At 36.5% G+C, this 22,743-nt stretch overlaps 1 protein-coding gene across 1 annotated transcript in view; it reads right to left on the bottom strand.

Annotated features, from left to right (window-relative positions):
* Nucleotides 1–1,029: 1,029 nt before the first annotated feature.
* ascc3 (activating signal cointegrator 1 complex subunit 3) overlaps nucleotides 1,030–22,743 on the bottom strand; it is a 683,087-nt gene continuing 661,373 nt past the window's right edge. Inside the window, exons 40-42 of the mRNA XM_039747862.1 lie at nucleotides 17,694–17,900; nucleotides 6,731–6,906; nucleotides 1,030–3,861 (exon numbers count right to left, since the gene is read on the bottom strand). Coding sequence (XP_039603796.1) covers nucleotides 3,714–3,861; nucleotides 6,731–6,906; nucleotides 17,694–17,900 — 531 coding nt within the window. The 3' untranslated portion in view covers nucleotides 1,030–3,713. The remainder of the gene's footprint in view (nucleotides 3,862–6,730; nucleotides 6,907–17,693; nucleotides 17,901–22,743) is intronic.

Below are 22,743 nucleotides of genomic sequence, written 5' to 3'. Positions count from 1 at the left end.
TCTTGTGGTGCAAGGAAAACCACCTACAACTCAACATCAACATGCTAAGAGAGCTTGTGGTGGACTTCCAGTGTGCCAAAGAGCCGTTGAGACCAGACAAGAGGAGGATGTGGAAAGGATGTGGAACCAAAAGTACTGAGGGCTCACATAAACAGCAAACTGGACAAGAAGGGCCAGATCAGACAGTACTTCCTAAGGGACCTCCAGTCGTTTGGTGTATGCAGCAAGCTGTTCGAAATGTTCTACCAGTATTCAGTGGCCTGTGTGATTATTCTAAACTATGGTCTCCATGGGAAACAAAAGAGTTTATAAGACATACAATGCAAGAACAAATTTAACAGTGATGCCTGCTCCTTCACAGGGCTAATCCTGGTCACACTAGAAGCAGTTATAGAAAAAAAAAGTGGGAAAATTTGATGCCATCATGAAAAATCCCCTCCACCCCATCCAGGAAGCACTCTTTTGGAGCACTTTTAGCCACAAGCTCGTTTCTATATTTTTTTTCTGCCTGCTGCTGTCGGGCAATTAAGTACTTGCTTCTGAAATTTCCAAACTAAATGTTTATACTCTTAAGTTTACTTTGCAAATTGTGTATAATATACTGTAAATTTATCTATCTAAGTATTGATCGATTGTATTATTTGTACTATGAGTCTGCATCTTTGGTTTTTACATTTCTGCTGCTGTATGTATCTAAATTTCCTCTTGGGATTAATAAAGTTTATCTAATCTAATCAAATCCTTGAAAAGTGACCAATATATTTAGCATAGATAATCAACTTTGTACAACACCATTATCTATATTATAGTCAAGAGATGGAGATCTATTTAACAGTCACATTTTCCCAACTTTTAACATCAAAGAAGTACTCTTTCATTTGGGAGCTTTGAAAAAATTGTGACATGAAATGACACCACCATTCTTATATAAATTGCCAGAGAATAGTGCATCAGTCACTGGAGAGATATTTACTAATTTTGGTTATCACATTGTTGGTCTTGGCAAAATCTGAGAATAACCTAAATACATGAAGTCTAAAGGCATTTTCCTTTATTAATCACTTTTCGCCATTTCAAAAAATGTCAAACTAATTTTTAAATTTCTACATATTTATAGTTCATCTACAATTCACTTTAAAAGTACAGTCTGCGTGTGATAAACTTTAAAGATACAGCACATAAAATTAAAACAATGACTTACATATGTTTAAGGATAACATTTCTCATCTGAAATTCATGTTTACTTCTTGATATTTATTCCTCTGCTCATGTTTATGCGGCTGTCACACCTAACTTGTGAAAAAGAGTTCATTAGAAGGGCAACACTTAGCTTCTAATCAAGATTATAAAAGCTAAAACAAACTGTGCAAATAACTCACTGAAAGACATGTTGTTTCCTCCATTAATTAGTGACCTGTTGCAGTGTGAGGCCTGCTAAGAATCCGTAAAGCATTTGTATACAGTCGGTAGTTGCAGAGAATCCTCTCTAATGATAGATGACAGTACTTAATCACTTTAATTAGGAGAATGCATGCATTTCATTCATTCATTCATTTGACAGTCACTGAACTCTCAATTTATAAGCACATCAAATGCTACAGGCGTCAATGATAAACAGGTAACCAAGTTTTTGAGAAGCACAGACAAGGTCATGGAAAGCTTTGCAAGATAAATATTTATATCACATTTCTAGTGTTTTCCAATTCCAATGTTAAATGAAGAGCATCTGTAAAGAGATTAGTACAATGCCGTTTCATTTCGGATTTTATATGAGGCAAATAGACATTTTTGCTTTGTTACAGGGGAAGAATTAATGCATTTACGGTTACACATCCTGTGTTATATACCATAAGTAAACATTCATAATAAAAATGACATTCTGCAAAAGGCATACAAACAGTAAAACCTGTATTTTACTTTACACTAGATTATTATGGTTCATTAACAACCACATTACTACCAACTAATGCATCATTAATAAAAGAAAGATTAAAAATTGTAGTATACTGGTAAAAGCAAAGCAATTAAGAAGACAAATGATCTCCATAAAAAATGCAGTGACTCCATGTAGGTAACTGTTTTACAGGTCCTTTTCTAAGTCAAAATTTTTATATTTGCCCATTTGGTACTTAATCAATGAAAGACGGGAAATAACAATAAAACAGAATGCATTTGACTTTAGGCACAGCTGTTTTCCAGACTGCGCCTTTGATTTTGGAATGTTCACATAATGCTCAGATGTCCCTGACTGCTTCTGTTTTTGTTTTTTTAATTCAACTGTAGTTATATTAGACCCCTCTGACACAGGACTACTGGTCAATGCGCCTTTATTTTTATTTCATTTTAGTAGAACTGTTTAGAACTTATTTGGTCACTTCAATAACAAAACCATTCAGTTATTACATGCCATGTTAAACCAAAGTGAAACAATGAAATTGATAACATGGCCACTAAGAAATAATTTTCACCACTTTTAGGGAAACTTGTCTTGACTGAAAGCCATAACAAATAATACTCATAATTGACTATATTTATTTTCAAGAAAAAAAACACATTCTAACCTCATCAGAATAATTCTTTTACTTCAACATCACTTTTTTCTTTGGAACACCATATATTCTGGTTCATCATGTGTGAAATGTAGCATCAACGTCTGAAAATTTCTCATTATAATATAAATTGGTTCATAAGACTCATGCAATGAAGGGTGAGAAAAGTACAAGTGTATTATTAAACAATACCAGCATCATATGTATAGCTTTACTGACTAAACAGTATTAATAATTACAAGATCACACTAGGTAATGATCACAACACCCTTTTTTGGTTTTCTATTTTCATGGTTCTCAAAATCGCTTTGAAGTAAATAATTTACATTGATAAAATGAGATTACATTACTAAAATAAAAATAGTTTTGACATGAACAGCAAGAAAGCAATGAACATGCTTCACATAAAGTGAAAATGGAGGAAACAATCATAAATTGTATGCATTTGTTCTGTTACGAAAGACTTTGAGAATGGCAACAAGTGCAGCAGTTTAAAGACGATATTCAGACTTCCAAACACATTTACAACTGTTTTTTTCTTTTCTGAGTATGCCATAAGAAACAGCAGTTTCAGCCATCTGAAGCTGAAACAGATGGTTAGGTGTATTACATACATTTTAACTTTATACTATACAAAACATGTGACTCTCAAAGTCCAAACTTGCTGTCACTCCTCATCATTAATAAATTTAAATCACACACTTCAAAGGCTTTTTTGTGCAGTAATTTGTTTTATTATTGTAGTAAGATGATTTTGGCAATCCTTTATTTCTTAGCTTTCAATAACAATCAAATGCCAAACTATTATCCACTTATTCCTCCTCGGCATGGAACTAATTTTCACCCTATCATGCACTGTGGCTGAAGTTTATCATTGATCGGTTGTGTATGCTGTGCTTTACAGGTGCCATATCACTTTCACCTTTTTGTCCAGCAATCTGACAATAGTATTTAATGAAAAAGCAAAATTGTATAAGGCCATCAGAGCTCTGTGGCCTGTCTATAGCAAAGGTCATCTCAAGCTGCCATTTTCAATTTCCTTTGTCTCTGAGGTTAGAAGTTGCATCTGCTAAGGCAAATATCAAGTTATTTCTGCATCATCCATCACACTGGTCCAATCTTTGCGGCAATGCTGATGCTCTCATCTGGTTAAAACAAGTAATGTTATGCCAGGGCCATATTCTTTAAGGCATCTGAGATGTCACTGTTGACTGGGGCAGAGGTGCTGCTGGGTATAACATTTAGATAAATGTCATATTGCTGGTCCATGCCAAGGTAGCTGTCACTCATCAGATAAAGTGTATAGATGTACCTAACAATGAGGAAAAAACTCAGTTAATTCACAAACTATTTTACACACATTACCTCTAACAGTAGTTTGTTAAACAAATATTTATTCTGGAAAAATGTGCAAATTATCATTACATTTTTACTATCAATATGAGATTAGAAGCACTGATTATAAAGTAGGCATGCCAAGTGGAACACAATGCATGGGTTAACAGCATTACAGACAAAATTATTTTACATAAACAGAAAAAAAAAAAATAATTAAATGTGAGATACAGTAAAAGAACTGAAGCACATAATTCAGTTTTTATGAAGTAACAAATGTATGGATGGAAGCAGTACGTAAAGTGCAATTAGATTAGTCATAGTTATTAAAGTACACAAGCCTACTACAGGCACATATTTTTATTATCTGGCCACCAATAATGACAGGCAAGCATCCCAAAAAAAATGGCTTGTAACACACGGAAGTGTGGCTTGCGCCAACCACATGCATTAGGTATCCTGCACACAGGTCCAACATTCCCACTACAGGCACTCTAGTACGAGAATGGACATAGCAATTTGTTGTCAATGTCCTTATTAATAAATCAGTTGGATCATGACACCCAAAACCATTAAATTCAATACAAAGGTCTTCAGTTAATCTGTAGATTCACATTTGTTTCTGGTCTATTTGTTAGGTACTTTGTGTATATACTGTATATTGAAATATGGAATCATATCTGCACACCACTGTCTGGTGATCTATGATTATTCCACAGGGTTTAACTAATCTTTATAACCTAGAATCCATAAGTAATGTTACCAGTCAGACACTGAAATTGCAAATGTGAAAATGTGAACAAGGAAAAGCAGTAATACACTGATGACATGAGCTAGTGTGACTCTTATTGTTATGTTTTTAATTTATTCAGCTTTGAAAGGTCTTTTTTGACTTCTCTTTCAAGAAACATATCCTACTGAAGATTTTTGAGTAGCCTCTCCCTAGTCATTAATGTACACATAAACATTTTTTTATGGAGTAGAAAATAATTTAAAACTATATCAAGATTGAATTGTTTCAAGAATTAAATATTTAATTTTACTTGATTTCCTATAGCACAATCTTATACAAGCATCTTAATAATCACATACTACATTTAAGAATACTAAATACTTTACAATGAACACAGCTTAAGTATGAAAACTAATTAGTGTATTAAGATCAAAAGCTAGCTATACTGAGAAATTACACAGTGATTTCGCTGTCTCTACATTTCATATTCTATTTGCTACTCAGAAAAATATGTCAACCCAATATACATAAAATGTTGACATAATATTGGAAAATGAAAATTAATAAGACAGACTATGCACGCAGTTACTATTTGTCGTCAGAAAAAAATGAAAAAATAAAGCAAAATAGAAATCATGTTTACAGACACTATAAAAATAGAAATGATGATGTGTCACTAAATCCAGCATTGTTAAATAATAATGATATTAATAATAATAATAAAATGCTGCAAAAAGTGCATACTGTAAAATAATGCAGCCTAACAAGATTAGTCTTTTGAAAATATTAAACACAAAGAGGTTACAGTAAATATTCTAACTCCCCCTTGAATAGATCATGTTTCATTGCATTTCAACATGGAATTTTCATGTACTGAATTTAGTTTTTTTTTCCCCTTTTCTAATAATCAATATTCTTATGATCAGTGACAGTGCTTTTCCATGATTACATCTTGCCTGAAGAAGGGGCCTGAGTTGCCTCGAAAGCTTGCATATTGTAACCTTTTTAGTTAGCCAATAAAAGGTGTCTTTTTGCTTGGCTTTTCTCTACACGATTAAAAAGAAATTTACCAGTTGTTTCATGGGTGCCACAAATTTCACGTTGCCAAATTAAATATGTAGCCTGCGAAGAAATAAAGATTAAATAGCCTAGCAAACTTCTGTTAAAAAGGGTGAACCAAATACATTATAAAAGAAAGCTTTTTTGGAAATGTGTAATTCCCAAACAAGAAAGCTCCTCTTTTGAAGGCATACTCTATTTTTATTTAGGGACAAAATCTTACTAACACTTGGCTCTAAAACAATGTGGTATGTCATTCATTTATGTATGCACAGTGAATTGCAACAAGGAGAAAGTGTCTGATGATGCAATGCTTAAAGAGAAACAACACCACATCATCAAGTTGAAGACAACAAAACAATGTACGCAATAAATGAATATAAAACAAAATGCAAGGATAAATTCTTCCAAAAACCACCGTAACACATTTATAATGTTCTGCATGAAACCCAAAGAACTGCACATTCAGAACTGTGATTTGTTCAAGGTTTGTGATGCTTTCCAGGTCTTTTACTGAGAAATTAGTTAACAGTGTGTACAATTCATTATTAGTTGTTTGGACTGTTAAACAATAAAAACAGTTACAGTAGCAAATAAGAGTAAAAATGATTGTAATAACTAACAGAAATCAGTAAACTGCAGTTGTAAGCATGAGACATGAAAAGTTGAACTTTTTTTCACAAGTTTGACTCTGTGTCCATTTGACTTTCGTTTTATGTAGTCTCGTGACACATTACTAAATACAGTATTGCTGTATTAATTGACAGCTTTGTCTTTGGAAAACTATTTGGGAGGGCTGCTATACCTTGTTACAACTACTTTATAAAGAATGAAACAATATAAAAAAGAAAATTATGAAAGCCTACAAATGCCAATGGTTCTAGTCATGATTAACTGGAAAAAGAAAAAAAAAAAACAAAAACATTATTTAATTCATCCATTAATAGCAAGTCACCCAGCATAAATAAAAGCACACTTTTAATGTATGTGTGCTCTTCTTATGTGTCTAAAATAACAACAAAAATGGCTAAAGTGCAAAAGATATTACAATTACCTGCCAAATTTTTCAGGTGAAAAGAATGCGACTAATGCTGTGCTTCTATTCCTTATGTAGCCTATTCTTTTTAAAGCCAGTAACTCCTTTTTGTCAACTTCACCCAGGATTATGAACCATCCTTCATCCTTTGCTTTAGGGAACCGAGGAGCAACTGCTTTGCTGTCCTTTTTTTTCTATAAAATTAAAAATGCAAAAACGTATTTCCAGAATAAAAATGGGGAAATTCATTTTATAGTAAAGTAATACAGCCTGTAAAATCATTGCTCTGATAATCATATTAATAAATCTGTTTTTATTCTACCACAAAAACGAAACCCACTATAAATATTAGGTTAATAGTCATCAGTTTTACTAAAAATATTAAAACATCAACAAAAAATAACACATTTTTCATTAGCTAATATCAAAGTAATTTCTTTAGTACATTCTATTAGCTTCTTGCAGGTCATCTTGGTTAACAGATAATGGATACCATTTGTCTTTAGGCTAAAGCACTAGTATGTTGGCTCATTAGATTGAAATGATATCACTATAATGTGCATATAAGCAAAGTAAATATTATGAATGAATGTCTTTGATGGTTATAATGTGACTAAAGTGCAGTCATCCTTGAACTGACACATTTCTGAAAATCACCTCAAGAAAATTTACAAATTACAGTACATATTACTGGTTACCTTATACATCACTTAAAATTCTCTAATTCCTATGTAAATTGGGGACTTCTATTAATTATGTTTCATTCACTTGTATGGCCAAAATCTTGCAGTGCTGAACTCCTTTGTCAATGTCTTTGTGGAATTTAAATGCTCTGCTCCTGTTTGAGTGTGGTGTCACTTTCTGCCTTGTGCATAATGTTCCTAAGAGAGGCGTAGTCTCTCATGACACTGAACTGCGTTTTGAAGGTTTAAAATAGATGAATGAATCCATGAAAAAACTTTAAAAAGCATATGTACATTGTGAATATGTGAAAAAATATTTTGTTGCCTTAAAAGTAATAAAATATAAATCAAATGCAGGTGTTTGATGGATACTTTTTCTTTGTTTTTTTCAAACTTACTACCAGTGACTTTATCAATAGATTAATTTCCTACATTACAGATTCATTTCCTACATTTAATAGAAGATAGCCACTTTGATTCACTTTAATTCATGTGAAAATGTAATAGCAAGCGGAATAGCTACCATTTTTTTTTACAATAGCTTAAACTCAGAGTAGAAAATAAAAGGTTTCAGGTATAGCATATAAATGATGCCCCACTGGGTGCTGCCAGCTTGCATAAGGAACTCTATGGAGTATGCTATGAACATGCTCAAGTGTTATTGGATAGACTCATTACATGGTTTTAAAACATAATCAAAATAAAAAAAGACATAACTCTACTTGAAAAAATACAAAATGCTTCTTTTTGTTTTACCTCATTCAAAACTCATGTTTCAATAATGTAAACTACAGTATTGGGCCTCATCTTCCCACAATACCTCTACTGGATATTCCATACACAAGCCATTAGTGAAAGAGCCAATAGTAAGCGTTACCTTCTTAAGCGCATCATGCACTTCTCTGTTATTTGAGTGGAACCATTAGCTATCATACCAGCAATATCAGACCAGTACTGCAGAAAGATTACTTTGGCAGGCACATCGTAATCTCAATAAACATATTGATGCATATAGGCGGAATATGAAGCAAATCCTGTTAAATTATTCTGGGAATTTCAAATTGTCCTTGGTATGATGTTAAACTGCATCTGGCCCTCCAACTTGCAGGGAGAACTTGGGGGTTGGTAGCATTCTAGCCACTGTAAAAACTTCATGCAGCTCTGAAACGGAAGACAAGACTCCATTTCCTTTTTACTATCCATGGGAGTAGCTCTGCTGCAGCCACCCACAGGCCTGTTTCACCACTTCCCTAAACTCAACCTTGCAGTCTTCCTTTTTCAACTTCCACCATTTGATCCTTGGCTCTGTCCTCACTCTCTTCTTCTTCTTGATCTCCAACGTCATCCTACAGACCACCATCCTATGCTGCTTAACTACACTTTCCCCTTCCACCTCTTTGCAGTCTTCAATCTCCTTCAGATTGACTTTCCTGCATAGGATGTAATCTACCTGTGAGCATCTTCCTCCACTCTTGTAAATAACCCTTCTTAAAATACGTATTCACCACAGCAATGTTCATCCTTTTGGCAAAATTCACTATCCTCTGACCTTCTTCATTCCTCTCCTTGACACCATGCCTACCCATCACCTCCTCGTCTCCACTGTTCCCTTCACCAACATGCCCATTGAAATCCGCTCCAATCACCACTTTCTGTCCCTTGAGTACATTGTTCATCACTTCATTCAACTCACTCCAAAAATCTTCTTTCTCACCCACTGCACATCCAACTTGCGGCGCATATGCACTAACAACATTCATCATCACACCTCCAATTTCCAGCTCCATAATTATTACTTTGCTGGACACTCTTTTCACCTCCAAAACACTCTTGACATACTGTTCTTTCAGAATAACTCCTACCCCATTTTTCCTCCCATTCACACCATGATAGAACAATTTGAATCCACCTCCAATCCACCTGGCCTTACTCCCCTTCCATTTAGTCTCTTGCACGCACAATATATCAACCTTCCTTCTCTCCATCATATTTGCTCTCTCCCCTTACCAGTCATACTGCCAACATTCAAAGTTCCTACCCTCAGTTTCACTCTTTACTTTCCTCCTCTCCTCCTTCTTCGGCCAACAGTAGCCCAATTTCCGCCAGCACCCTGTTGGTGGTCGTTGATAACCCTGGGCTCGACCGATCCGGTATGGAAATTTGTATTGTTGTCCGCATATTGATTTGGCAAAATTTTACACCGGATGCCCCTCCTGGCGTAACCCTCCCCATTTATCTGGGCTCTTGGAAAGAGAATTATCGGTATACAGCATCTAGCACACACTGCCTCAGCTATGCTGTCTATTGAGCTGCTCTCATATGGCAAATGATTCAGAGCCTTTCCTGTACTGACCTTGCGGTTCAGAAACAGTTTCATCCCAAGAACTATAAACGCACTCAATCAGTCCATCAAATGCTCCTTGTAGAATGCTTTGTACTTATAAGTACAATTACCTCACTGTAAACTTGCGATACAGTTATAATATTGCACAACCTGAGCCACTTTACAAAGCGCGTATTTACATATGATGACAATATCATTTTTAAGATGAAATGCAGCAAAATATGTTTATTATATTATATAGATAAAATTTTCACATCATTTAAATAATCTATATTGTTAATAATCAAACATGTGGGGACACAGTGCCGCAGCGCTAGCAAGGTGGTGGTGCTCCATTCACGGATTGTTCCTGCCTCGCTCTGTATTCTTGGCTGGTGCTGGTGCGATACTGGAAGGAAAGATGGATAGAATAATTAAACACGTACTACGAAGATATTTCAATGTTTCTTAAAAGTTCTGAAGAATCGCTGTTCTAAGCTTACAGATGGCTTAACATCTATTACAGAGCTGATTGTGTGGTGATTGGGTATTTGGAGAAAGAAAAGTAAGGACAGGAATTGGGGGTTAGTACGTTTGAAAGAGACAGTACTTCTGCAATAAAGTATTTCATTGAAGGTTGCGCATGGCGCAGCAAGCATCTTGCGCGAGACATGAACAATCATTGCGCCGCTGTGTTTCCATGTTTAATAACATGCTTTAACTCCTATCATCATGAAAATGAAATCACATGTACATCTCAGTATTTTAATTATTTAGAGTGCTGTAATATTACAAATGTAATGGATTCTGTGTCCTGTCGGAGGAAGAGAAAGCCCGGAAGCATGTAGTGATTCACACACATAGAGCACATAGAAGATCAAATACAAAACAAAGTATTTAACGTGATGGGATTTGAGAAACTAGTAAATTAAACGATTTTAAGATGAAGTTTATGATGTTCTACTTTAATGACAAAATAAATTACCTGATTAAAGTGGAAATTTAGAGATTAAAGTTGACATTTTGTGCTTTTTTCCCCACTGTGTGCCTTTTTTTTTCTCTGTACCCTAATAAGCTTTCATATGACTCTCAGACGGTGGGCTACGACTCGCCTTTTCATGACAACTTTGATATATGACAACTTCTGCTTCATTTCGGGCACTGTGCGACTTTGTGAACTTGAGCTTTCGAGTTTCTCCGACACGCTATGTCACTCGATCAACTTCCTGTTGCTGTTTATACCACTGTTTAAACTAACAAATAGTACGTTTTTCCTTGCCTCCACTTGGTATTCGCTGAACTTCTTCTATTTCCCCCCGTGCTTTTGCCATTGCCTTTTCAGAGAACGTTAAGGTTAAAGGCTATTTATATTGATTTGCATATTCAAGCAGGCGTAATTCTGGGAGGAGTTGGGGTGGGACAGCAGGCGCGTGCACGTGCGTTACTTTTCATGCTGACCGGGATTTATGTAGCGGAAGAACATGGAAGTTGGTGAACGCACATTATTATGCATCTGGATTTTTTTGTGCATAAGCACATTTCCACTTTTGTCCGCACGCCATGTTATAGTGTGAATTCTATGCAGGCCATTATGCATGAAGCCCCTGGTGCTTCATGTTTTGCTATATGTTAGTGAGACATGGATGCTAGCCAGTGACCTGAGAGAAAGACTGGACTTCTTTGGTACTGTGTCTCTTCAGTGAATCCTTGGGTACTGTTGGAATGACTTTGACTTTGTGTTGAACAAGAGGTTGCTCACAGAGTCCTGAATGAGGCACATTACCTGCATTGTAAGGGAGTGTCAGTTATGATACTACGTCCAAATGGCGCAATTCCCTGATTGCTGAGGACCCGAGTGGCTGGACCAGGCCAAGGGGACTGCTGCAACAGATAAATGGACATTTCTGACATTTCTTTGACTGGATTGCATGTCTTTCTGGGGGTTACCAACTGGGATTCTGAGTTGTTTTGTCGTGTGGTGGGTGCAGCAATGACTTGACCTCAATTTCACATTCAAGGCACTGAAAGCCCATTACCTCACTGGGATAAATACTCTTCTAAAGAGATGATTTGAAAATGATCCCTGTTCTTTGGTTGGTTCCATCTAAACACTTATCAAGCAATCAGGAAGGACCACTCATAATATTAATAAATGTAAAATACTAAAAAACAAGATACACCATTATCAGTCAACACATTTTCACATTTTACAAAAATCTTGGAAAAAGTTGTCCTTACTCAATTACAAACATTTCTAGACGAAAATAGTATTCTGGAAAAAATCTAATCTAGATTCAGATCCTATTATAGCACTGAAACAGCCTTGTTAAAGGTTTATATTGACCTCCTCCTTACTAGGACACTAGGAACACAGCCATTCTTGTACCGCTAGATCTTCCATCAGCTTTTGATACTGTGGATCATATGGTTCTTATCTACCATCTTGAACAGTATGTAGGCATCCAAGGTAATGTCCTTAATTGGTTTAATTCCTATCTAAGCAATAGGAGCTTTTCTATTCACTTGGGTAAGCTCTCATTTTCTTTAGCCCCTCTTATGTGGGACGTTCCACAGGGTTCCATCCTTAGACCAGTTCTCTTTTTGATTTACATGTTACCTTTAGACTTGATTGTCAAGAAATATGGCTTCTCCATTCACTGCTATGCCGATGATACTTAAATCTATTTGCCACTAAAATCAAAGCAGTGTGAGGCAATGCAGACCATCCATGTGTGTGCTTAAACTAAATGATAATAAAAATGAGACTGTGGTATTTAAAAGATCAGAAATCTTGAGTGTCCCAAATGTTAGCCTTGGACCCTGTACCATATATCATAAAGTTTCAGTTACGAACCTAAGCGTGATTTGTGACAGCTCATTCAAACTCAACAAACAGATATGTTCTGTGGTTAAATTCATCTTTTTCCAGCTGAAACTTTTAGCTAAGCTAAAGGCTTTTATTTCTTTTAGTGATCATGAAAAAGGCCATCCATGCTTTTAAAAAATCTCATTTGGACTGTTGCAATTCTTTGTATGCAGGAGTTGATTGTTACGACGCCTACAACTAGTCTAGAATGCTGCTGCTTGCTGACTGACTGGCTCTCATAAGGGTGACCATATTTTATCAATACTGACCACGCTCCACTGGCTTCTGGTCCACTTCAGAATTGATTTTAAAATTCTATTACTTGTTTTTAAATGTTTGAATGGAACAGCCCCATCTGACCTTTCAGAACTTTTTCACTTGTATGTGCCACAAGCCAGATGATCTTAGCTGGGCCAAGGTCGAGGCTGAAGGAAACAGGGGAAATCAGGCTTTTGTGGGGGCTGCTCCTTTTCTTTAGAATAGCTTGCCTTACTGTATTAGGTCTGCCCTAACACTGGCCATTTTTAGATCAGTATTATATTACATTAGTAGTAGTCTCCTTTGCAATCATTTTATTATTAATCTAATGGAATCATTGTTTTCTTAAATTTTTTTTAATATTATTTTTTTAAACAAATCAGTACTCAATGACAAATACTGAAATCTACTACTGCAACAATTAAATAAAGTGTGCAATGCAGTATACCGACCATAAAATGAATATGATTAAAACTATAATCCAAAGTGCTTAATGTGGAGTTGTGTCTTACTTGAGAGGTTATTAGAAATTAATAAAATGTCAGCTATACTGTAGAATTCAGAACCTTGCATCATTGAAATACTAACCTCTGAAAAATGAGCCATTATTACTAACTGATTATTTTTATAAGTTGCACAGATTTTATATATACAGTTGTGCCCATAAATGTACACACTCTGGCAGAATTTGTAGGTGTACCATACTTTAAAGAAAAGATGACTGACAAGGTAAACAAATTTCATTCACTTTTAGTGGAATCCAAATAAAACTATAAGGCTCCACAGAATAGCACAACCATCAAACAAAACTCAGTAATAAGGAAAATAATGAAATGGTCCTGTTCAAAAGTTTGCATATCCTTATCTCTTAATACTGTGTTCTGCCCCCTTTAGCATCAATGATGGCATGCAGTCTTTTGTGATAGTTGTGGATGAGGACCTTGATTTTCTCAGGTGGCAGACCTGGCCATTCTTTTTGGCAAAAAACCTCCAGGTACCATAAATTTTTGGGTTGTCTTGGATGAAGTGCATGTTTGAGATCTCCCCAAAGTGGCTCAATAATATTTAGGTCAGGAGACTGTGATGGCCACTCCAGCACCTTCACTTTTTTTTTTTGCTGTAGACACTGATGGGTCGACTAGGCCTTGTGTTTTGGATCTAAATGGGATACACGCGCAACTTCTAAACTGATGAATGCAAGTTGTCCTCCAATATTTTTGGTAAAATGCTGCATTCATCTTGCCATTAATTTTCACTAAGTTACCTATGCCACTGTAGCTCACATACCCCCAGGACATCAGAGATTCACCTCCATGCTTCACAGTAGGGATGGCGTACTTGTTGTCAAGGGCCTTGTTGCATCCTCTCCAAACATAGCGTTTATGGTTGTGACAATAAAGTTCAAGTTTGGTCTCATCACTCCAAAGGACTTTGTTCCAGAAGTTTTATATTATATATTATAAGCAGGCTGTTTTGTGGCATTGGCAAAGTAAAGACTTTTTTCTTGAAACTCGACCGTGCGGGAAATTTTTGTTCAAGTACCTCCTTATTGTCGTCTTGAAATTGCAACATCACTTCGCAGAGAAGCCTGTATTTCAGCTGAAGTTGCCTTGTGGGTTTTTCTTGGCATCTTGACAAATGTTGCTGGCAGCTGTGGCTGAAACCTTGGTTGGTCAACATGACCATGGCAAGCAACAACAGAACCCCTAACTTTACACTTTTTTCCCCAGAGACTGAACACTATTGACAGCATTTTCAGATCTCTGGATATCTTTTTATATCCTTTTCCTGACTGATACAATTCAACAAACATTTCCCCTGGGTCCTTTAACAGTTGTTTTTGCTTTCCCCATGGTGTGGTATCCAGTAAAGTCAGTGTAGCTCTGCATGAATTTTAATTGACTACAATTGACTTTGATTGCAATCAATGAAGTTACAGGTGTGGACACTCACCTTTAAACTACCCTTAATTTGAGCTTCTGTTTATATTATCAGCCCCAATATTCAAGTGTATGTAAAGTTTTGATCAGGCCCATTTGGGTGATTTCAGCAAGCATTAGATTAGGTTTGATTAGGTTAGATAAACTTGGATAATCACAAGGGGAAATTCCCATGCAAATAACAGAAGAAAAGTAAAAACAGGGATACAGACTCATAGGGCAAATAATAGAGTCAATCAATCCACCTAAGCGTATAAATAAATAAATATATTGTGGCACGCAGCTGGGGGTAGTACCCAGCCAGGATGCCCCGGCTTACGCCTCCTCCAGACCACAAGGGGGTGACCACCCTGGTTGCTGTGGGGGCCACGGGTACAGGGCTTTGAAGCTCAACCCTGTAAATGGTATTTCAAAATAAACTTTACTAGTGTCCTAGGAGGAAGCACTGAAAAGCCTGACAGCACTGGGCAGAAAAGCCCCCAGTGACACTTCTTGGCAAATCGTGATAAAACTGTGGCTAAAAGTGCTCCAAAAGGGGATTTTTCATGATGACATCCAATTTTGCCACCATTCTCTTTTCTACAACAGCTTCCGAATTGTCCAGGGTTTGTCCTGTGATGGTGCAGGTTTTCCTGATAAGTTTATTCAGGCATTGTGCTTCTTTGGAGCTCAAGATATTTCCCCAGGAGACTACAGCGTAAAACACCACACTGGCTACTATAGACTGGTAGAACATTTCCAATAGCTTGCTGCACATATCGAAAGATGCGAGTCTCCTTAGCAAGTGAAATCTGCTCTTCTTATACAGCACCACTGTGTTGTCAGACCAGTCCAGTTTGTTTTTTATATGGACCCCTAGGTACTTGTAGCTCTGTACCACTTTCATGTCCTCCCCTTGGATGGTGGCAAGTCTCAGAGGCTACTTGGCAAGCTTAATGTCCACCACCAACTCTTCTGTCTTGCTGATGTTGAGAAGCAAAGTTGTTATCCGTGCACCACAAGATGAAGTCATCCACAACCTTGCTGTACCCTGACTCTTTTGCATTATTAATGATGGAAAGGTCATCTGTAAATTTATGTAGATGGTAAGCATTGGTATTGTGATGCAAATCTGTTATGTAGAGGTTGAACAGGAAGGGAGACAGGGTAGTTCCCTGAAGTATTCTAGTATTACACACCACCACTTCTGACACAGTCAGTCCTTCAGCCTCATAAACTGCTGTCTGTTGGTCACATAGTCCATGGGTTGAGGAGTTTGTGGGGGCATCAAGATGCAAAACCTTGAACCTTTCTCACAGTCAATGAGGCAGAATGGTGTTAAAAGCACTGGAAAAATCAAAGAACATTATTATGACTGTGATGCCAGTGTTGATGCAGTAGGAGTAGGCCCTGTGGAGCCTACAGATGAGAGCATCTTCCACACCTATATGTGTGTCTGATAAGCACTGCAGGGGACCCAGATGTTCTGAAACCTTGAGGCTGTGGCTGTATTGGACCAGCCTCTGAAAAGCCTTCATGATGTAAGAAGTAAGAGCAAGATGTGAAGTCCTTGAAGTCCTTGGGATCACTGAAATGACCTTTCTTTAGGACTGGGACCACACAGGATGTTTTCCATAAATGGGGACCCTTTTGCAATTTCAGATAAAGTAAGAAAATGTGTCGTAGGACCAGAGAGCTGACTGGCACATGTTCTCAGCATCTTGAGGCTGATTCCACCTAGCACTGGAGCCTTGTTTATACAGGGTTTTCCCAGGTCTTTACTCACTTCATCAGCAAAGACACAAAGTCCAGAGAGTAGAGAGGAGCTGAATACCACAGGTATGATGTCATTGTGGGGAAAGGTCGTACAGGGTGCAGATGGCAATTGGGATTGTAGAACTTCCTCAGCTTGCTCACAGAAGCTAGTAGTGTTGGGGTTGTTGAAGAATTAGTTCAGTTCATTAGCAATGATCTTATTCCCTTCCTCACCATGTTTTACAGCCTGCTTGCTGCCATTGAAAGTCCTCAACTGATTCCACACTTTCTTCATGTTTTTTTGTTATTGCTTATGCTCAAGTTTGTCTCTGTAGTGGGCGTTCTCCTTTCATAGCTGCCTATTCAGTTCTGATAGAATCTGCTTTATGTCAAGGTTTTCAAATCTTTTGTGATCCATAGTTGTTGTTGGGGCAGAAGTGCACTTTATTTTTGGGGACTATGTTATCCACACATACACTGGTGTAGTCTGTGATACAATAGCTGAGTTCCTCAATTTCCTGGTCATGTGACTAACCAAGCCATTCTCAGCCACCGCTGTCCATTCCTGCATGGTCATGGTAGTGGCTGGAAGCCGCTGGACAATGTGCTTATTTGCAAGTATAAGCTGTACCAAATTACGGTCCAGTTGGCCTAAAGGGGGCAAAGCAACCAAGTTGCATGCCTGTTTAACATTGGCATGCAACAGGTCCAGGGTCCAGGTTTCTTTAGTTTTACAATCCACAAACTGGTAAAAATTGGTGAGAGTGGAGGAAAGCAAAACCTGGTTAAAATCCATGATTTATAAAGGGCACACACAAATAAGTGATAATAAATTGCTTCATCTGAGCACACTCCCTAATTATAAGGAAAGTTTTCTACATGATTACTTATACTTTCCAAACAGTGGCCAATATTTCAGAAATTCTGCCAGGGAATATAAACTTTTGGGCACAACTGTATGTGTATGAATTTTTATATAATTATGCTTTGAATTTATGTTTTCTGATATGTTGAAGGGCGACTAATAAAAATAAGCTTAATGTATTTAAGTTACATTTGCAATATTAGAATCCTTCAGGTAACAATGTAACTACATGAGAAATTAGTAAAATGCAATAATGACATTTTTAGCCACTGTTGTCAAAACCCACACACATTCCAAAAATTGTTACTTTACCTTCTGATGGCCTTGAATGATGCGGCGAAGATTTATCTGCAGTACATACTCTTGGTCAGCGTGTACAGACAACCAATTTTTCTCATTCCTGACATCAGATACACCAAGAGGAAGAATTTTTTCACTTTGTTCCTGACTATCTTCCCAGCAGCCTTTGATGCTCATGCCAACTTCAATAACTGGCAGCAGACACAGGAAAGACCAAGACTAGGTAAAATAAAATAAAAAAAATTAACATCTATTATAGATTTTAACATTGTATAATAATATCTGGTTTAGATTAATGGGTTATTATCACAGTATACATATATTTATGATGCTTTATACTGTAAATGCGAATCCAGTCATCCATTTCGACTCCTGGCAAAAAGAGCTCTTATGAATCTAGCAACCTTTACCAAGTCCTAGAATTTTACATAGGTGCAATTATCAGTGAAAACCTTCATCAACACATTGAGCATTAACAAAATTTCTCTAAGTAAATATAGTTAGCTGTTTCTAAAACAGGATGTGGAGTGAATACACGCCACATTTAGCATCAGAGGTAATTAGGGCAAAGCTGATTTAATTATAAATGAGACAGGAATTAAATTGAGATAATTTTTTTTAAAAAGAATATTTAATATTCCAAATGTCACAGTATTTTGTCTTTATATGCACATAAATTCCTCTCCACTGAAGAAAAGCATGATATTTTCGATTAAAACAGACCAAAAAGAACTCTGCTTATTTGGTTATTTGATCAAAGATCCATCCATTATCCAATCTGCTATATCCTAACACAGGGTCACGGGGGTCTGCTGGAGCCAATCCCAGCCAACACAGGGTGCAAGGCAGGAACAAATCCCCGGGCAGGGTGCCAGCCCACTGCAGGGCACACACATACCAAACACACACTACGGACAATTTAGAATTGCCAATGCACCTAACCTGCATTTCTTTGAACTGTGGGAGGAAGCTGCAGCATCTGGAGGGGAGAACATGCAAACTCCACACAGGGAGGACCAGGGAAGCGAACACGGCTCTCCTTACTGCGAGGCAGCAGTGCTACCACTGCGCCAGATAAAACATATATTTTCACATGAAATAACAGATTATCATTGCAAACACCCAATTTTCAACCAGCAAATGCAATTCGTCCAGTCAAGCCACATATAAGATCATAGTGCAAATGACCTTTATGCTACGTAAAGAAATTTAACACATTAAACAAACATAAGTCAGGGCAGAGAAAGGTTTGAGGACAGGATATATAAGCAAGCACCTGGTGACTGTGTAAATAGTGTGTCCCCATCACATTTGTCAGATAGAAGCTACATATGGCTGCCATATAATGCATAAGTTGAGGGTTAAAAGATATTCCCATCAGGTAATATAATAGGTAATTTTTCTCTTGCAAAGGAAATTGACCCTTGGGACAAAGACTGTTAATTCACTTTTGGCAAAGGATACAAAACAGAAAGCTTCAACCATGAGTGATCTCTTTTATACTCTAGTGGAGAACTTCAGGGGATGCATTGGCAGTTGTGGGGAGGTCATCTGTACTAGTGGTTGAGGGTTGTCCTAATATGACTTTATTCTTAATACAGAAAATGGGTGTGGTGCTTGAAACAGAACCACACTGATTCTACTCAATGTAGTATTATAGGGAGACTTCATTATTACATGATTGTGAAGAACCATCTGTATGATCTGAATCAAAGAGATGAAATGTTATTGAAATTCTGTTTTAATGAATGGCTATCCATTATAAACAACATGCTCAAATATAAAATTACCCTTAAGTGCTCCTAGTACCACTTCAGGACTAAAGTCAGACTTGTTGGTGCATCATCTGATGCATGCTATGTTTTCATGTTTCTAAAGTAAACAGAGGACAGTAGAAAGAGCACATAAACTGTCAAGTGATCACCACTTATTGGTGAAGTACTTCAGGAATCCAAGGCATTAGTGGGATAGACCCGAAACATCCAATCATATAGTGAGGATATCCTGGGTAGCAATTTTAAATCCTATTTAAATCAGATCCGACACTTTCTTCCATATCTAGAAAGAGCATGAAATCCAAGGATCTAGTGAGAGATATTCACTTAAAAGGAGATAGGAAAATAAAACATTGCAAAGGTTATAGAACAGGTCCAGTATACATAACTAAATAAAGACAAAATTAAACAATTTCTGCCAAATTTTGAAAATGTTTAGAACAATTCCCTATAGAGCGAATTTGTCTTTTTCCCATAATTTCAGTAAAATGAGACACCCTTTTCTTACTATGTCATGGTTGGTTGGGTAAGAAATAAAATCCTAAAGGGTATAACACAGAATTGTGCTGCTAAAGTGTTAGGATTACTGGCAATTCAAAATTATTTGCAAAATATATAAAATATAAGAATCAATAAATAAATGAATATCTAATGAGCAAGGCAAAGTCTACACATAGTGAAACAATTTAGAGACATAGTATTCAGAGAGGCCAGCCATTGGAAGCATTAAGAAACCAGGGGCTTCACACACCTTGCCTCAGAGAACAGAGATTGAAACTGTAATGTTGCACTACTTGCAGACTGCAGAGACCAATAGTGAAGTAAATCTACTCACATGGTGGTAAGAATATGAAGCCCTCTTTCCAAAATTAAGCATTCTTGCAAAAAAATATCTTTGTCTTCCAGCTACCAGCTCACGTTCTGAATATGCTTTCAGTGCTAGTAGCAGCATAGTAACATGCCACAGAACATGTCTCAAGCCAGAAGCAGTTGATCAGCTTGTATTTCTCTGTTTCTTTCACAGAAATTAAAAACCAAGTTAGCCTCATCTCTATTAATGAGCAGTGATGCAGCTTAATGTTATTTTTGCATTTATTTTATTTGTTTATTTGTAAAACTTTAATATTAATCATGTCTTGTGTATATGGGGTCATTAGAGTGGAGTTCACCTTTATCTGTATTTGTTTATATTTTATCATTGAGTCTTGCCATATCTTGTACAAAAAGTCATTCAGTGAATGAGATCTGTGTTAGTATGTAGGCAAGATGTAAAACAGTATATAAAATGAAAACTGAAATATAAGAAGAAACAAAAATGGTTACAAAAGCATGCTTTTTTCAGCTAATTGGTTCTTTTATCTCTATCTGCTCATTAAATTGTTATACTAAAAAATAAACCTGTTTCCTTTTTTAATATTTCATTATCATTTTGAAAAAATAAAATAGTTTTTGACCTCTGTATGGAAGTACATACATGTCTCTATGGTGCTGATCTTACTGAGGAACAATACTGAGCAAATATCAAACATTAGATTTCAGGTCTAAATTATCGCATTATCAAATTAATTCCATATCGCCAGCCCTATATGAAACATAAATTTTATGTGTAGACTTGGATCCCATTATCATTTTAGATTAGGGATGTTCAACCTGTATAACAATGGTTGATTTCCATTTATCATTTGAAATTCAAACTGAAAGGTCCCATTCCCAGTGCTGCCTCTGGTTGTACTCCCCGGAAGACACTGACATAGTTTAGAGATGCTTCCCATATATTCATTGTTGCAAGAAACAGTGATTAAAAGGTTATCTTTTGCAGCTTCAATGAACACTGTGAGCAATAACAAATTAATCAAAAATTAATTCATTAATCAATCAATGAATAAGTTAATTAACTTGGGCCTATAGATTTACTGTTTTGCAGATATTTAACAGAATCTTCAAATTCAGGTAGTGTAATACGTTACCTTGATCTGTGGTATTTTATTATAAAACATCTAATAATATTCTGATCTGGAACAGGGTTTACTACACAGTTAAAATACTCTGCCATAACAATTCGTTGACTGCACATTGTGCAAATTAAAGAAAGAAAATCATCCCAGTTAGGCATGTTTATCCTAGGCAGATTTAATTTAGCTTTGTTCAGTTACCTCGCTACTATGATACAGCATTCCTCAAAATCTGAGATTATCTTAGAAACCACAAAATGAATTGCTTTATGAATCAATATACTCACTCCTCTAGTCTTACTGCCATAATTAGAATGAAATACCTGTCCAAAACTACTGTCTGTTTAATCTGGATGGATCTTTAATATTTAAATAGGTCACTCAAAAGAAAGATATATGAGTATAACTGATTTCAGTGAGCTTAGATGTGATAATGCTTTTTCTTTTCAATTTATGGTTTAGACCCTTGATATTCTAAATCATGAAATTTAATAATTTCTTAATGTTACCAAGCTTTTGTTTTTTAGCGCTGATATTTTTTATAATCAATATATGAGACCTTACTTTTGGCTGCTTTTGAAGTTTTACTAAACAGTGTAACTTTGTCCTGCTTACACTGAGCAGCTGAAAAGATTCATATGTGGTTAAAGTACACACAAGTATTCATGTGGTTAAAGAAAAATGTAGCTAAAAATAGACTCATCTCAATCCACTCCCAGTCTGCTTTATCTTGTCTCTCCAAATCATCAAAACCTAGGAACTAGTTATAGACTTCCATAATACCAAAGAGTGTCTATGTCCGGTCGCTATTCAAGGGGTGGATGTAGAGGTGGTGCACTCCTACAAGTACTTGGAGGTTCATATCAATGACAGCTTGGACTGCTCTCAGAACACAGAGGAACTACATAAGAAAGGGGAGAGCAGACTGTTCTTCATTAGGAGACTAGGTTACTTCAATATGGGAAGTGACATCCTTTTTTTCTACAACTCTGTAATGGCCAAGTCAATTTTCTATGCTGTGGTGTACTGCACTGGTAACACCACTTCAAAAAAGGCCCACCAAACTAAAAAGCTAATTAAAAGGGCAGGCTCAGTTTTGGGACACACTCTAGACCCATTGGAAGTAGTAGCAAAGGAGAGGATTAAAACAAAACCGAGTGCCATTATGAACCATGCTGCATATCCTCTCTCTGACACTAACACGGAGAACTTTCAGTCAACGAATTATTCAGCAAAAGTGTGTGAAGAAACACTATTGGAGCTTCTTTATACCAACAGCAATATTTCTCCATAATGCATCACTGTGATTGTGACAGAAGTCATAAGTTTTCTTAC

The sequence above is a fragment of the Polypterus senegalus genome, chromosome 3 (assembly GCF_016835505.1).
Source record: "Polypterus senegalus isolate Bchr_013 chromosome 3, ASM1683550v1, whole genome shotgun sequence".
NCBI lineage: Eukaryota > Metazoa > Chordata > Cladistia > Polypteriformes > Polypteridae > Polypterus > Polypterus senegalus.
The sequence above is the reverse complement of the archived record's forward strand: the minus strand, read 5'-3'. Positions and strand labels throughout refer to the sequence as shown.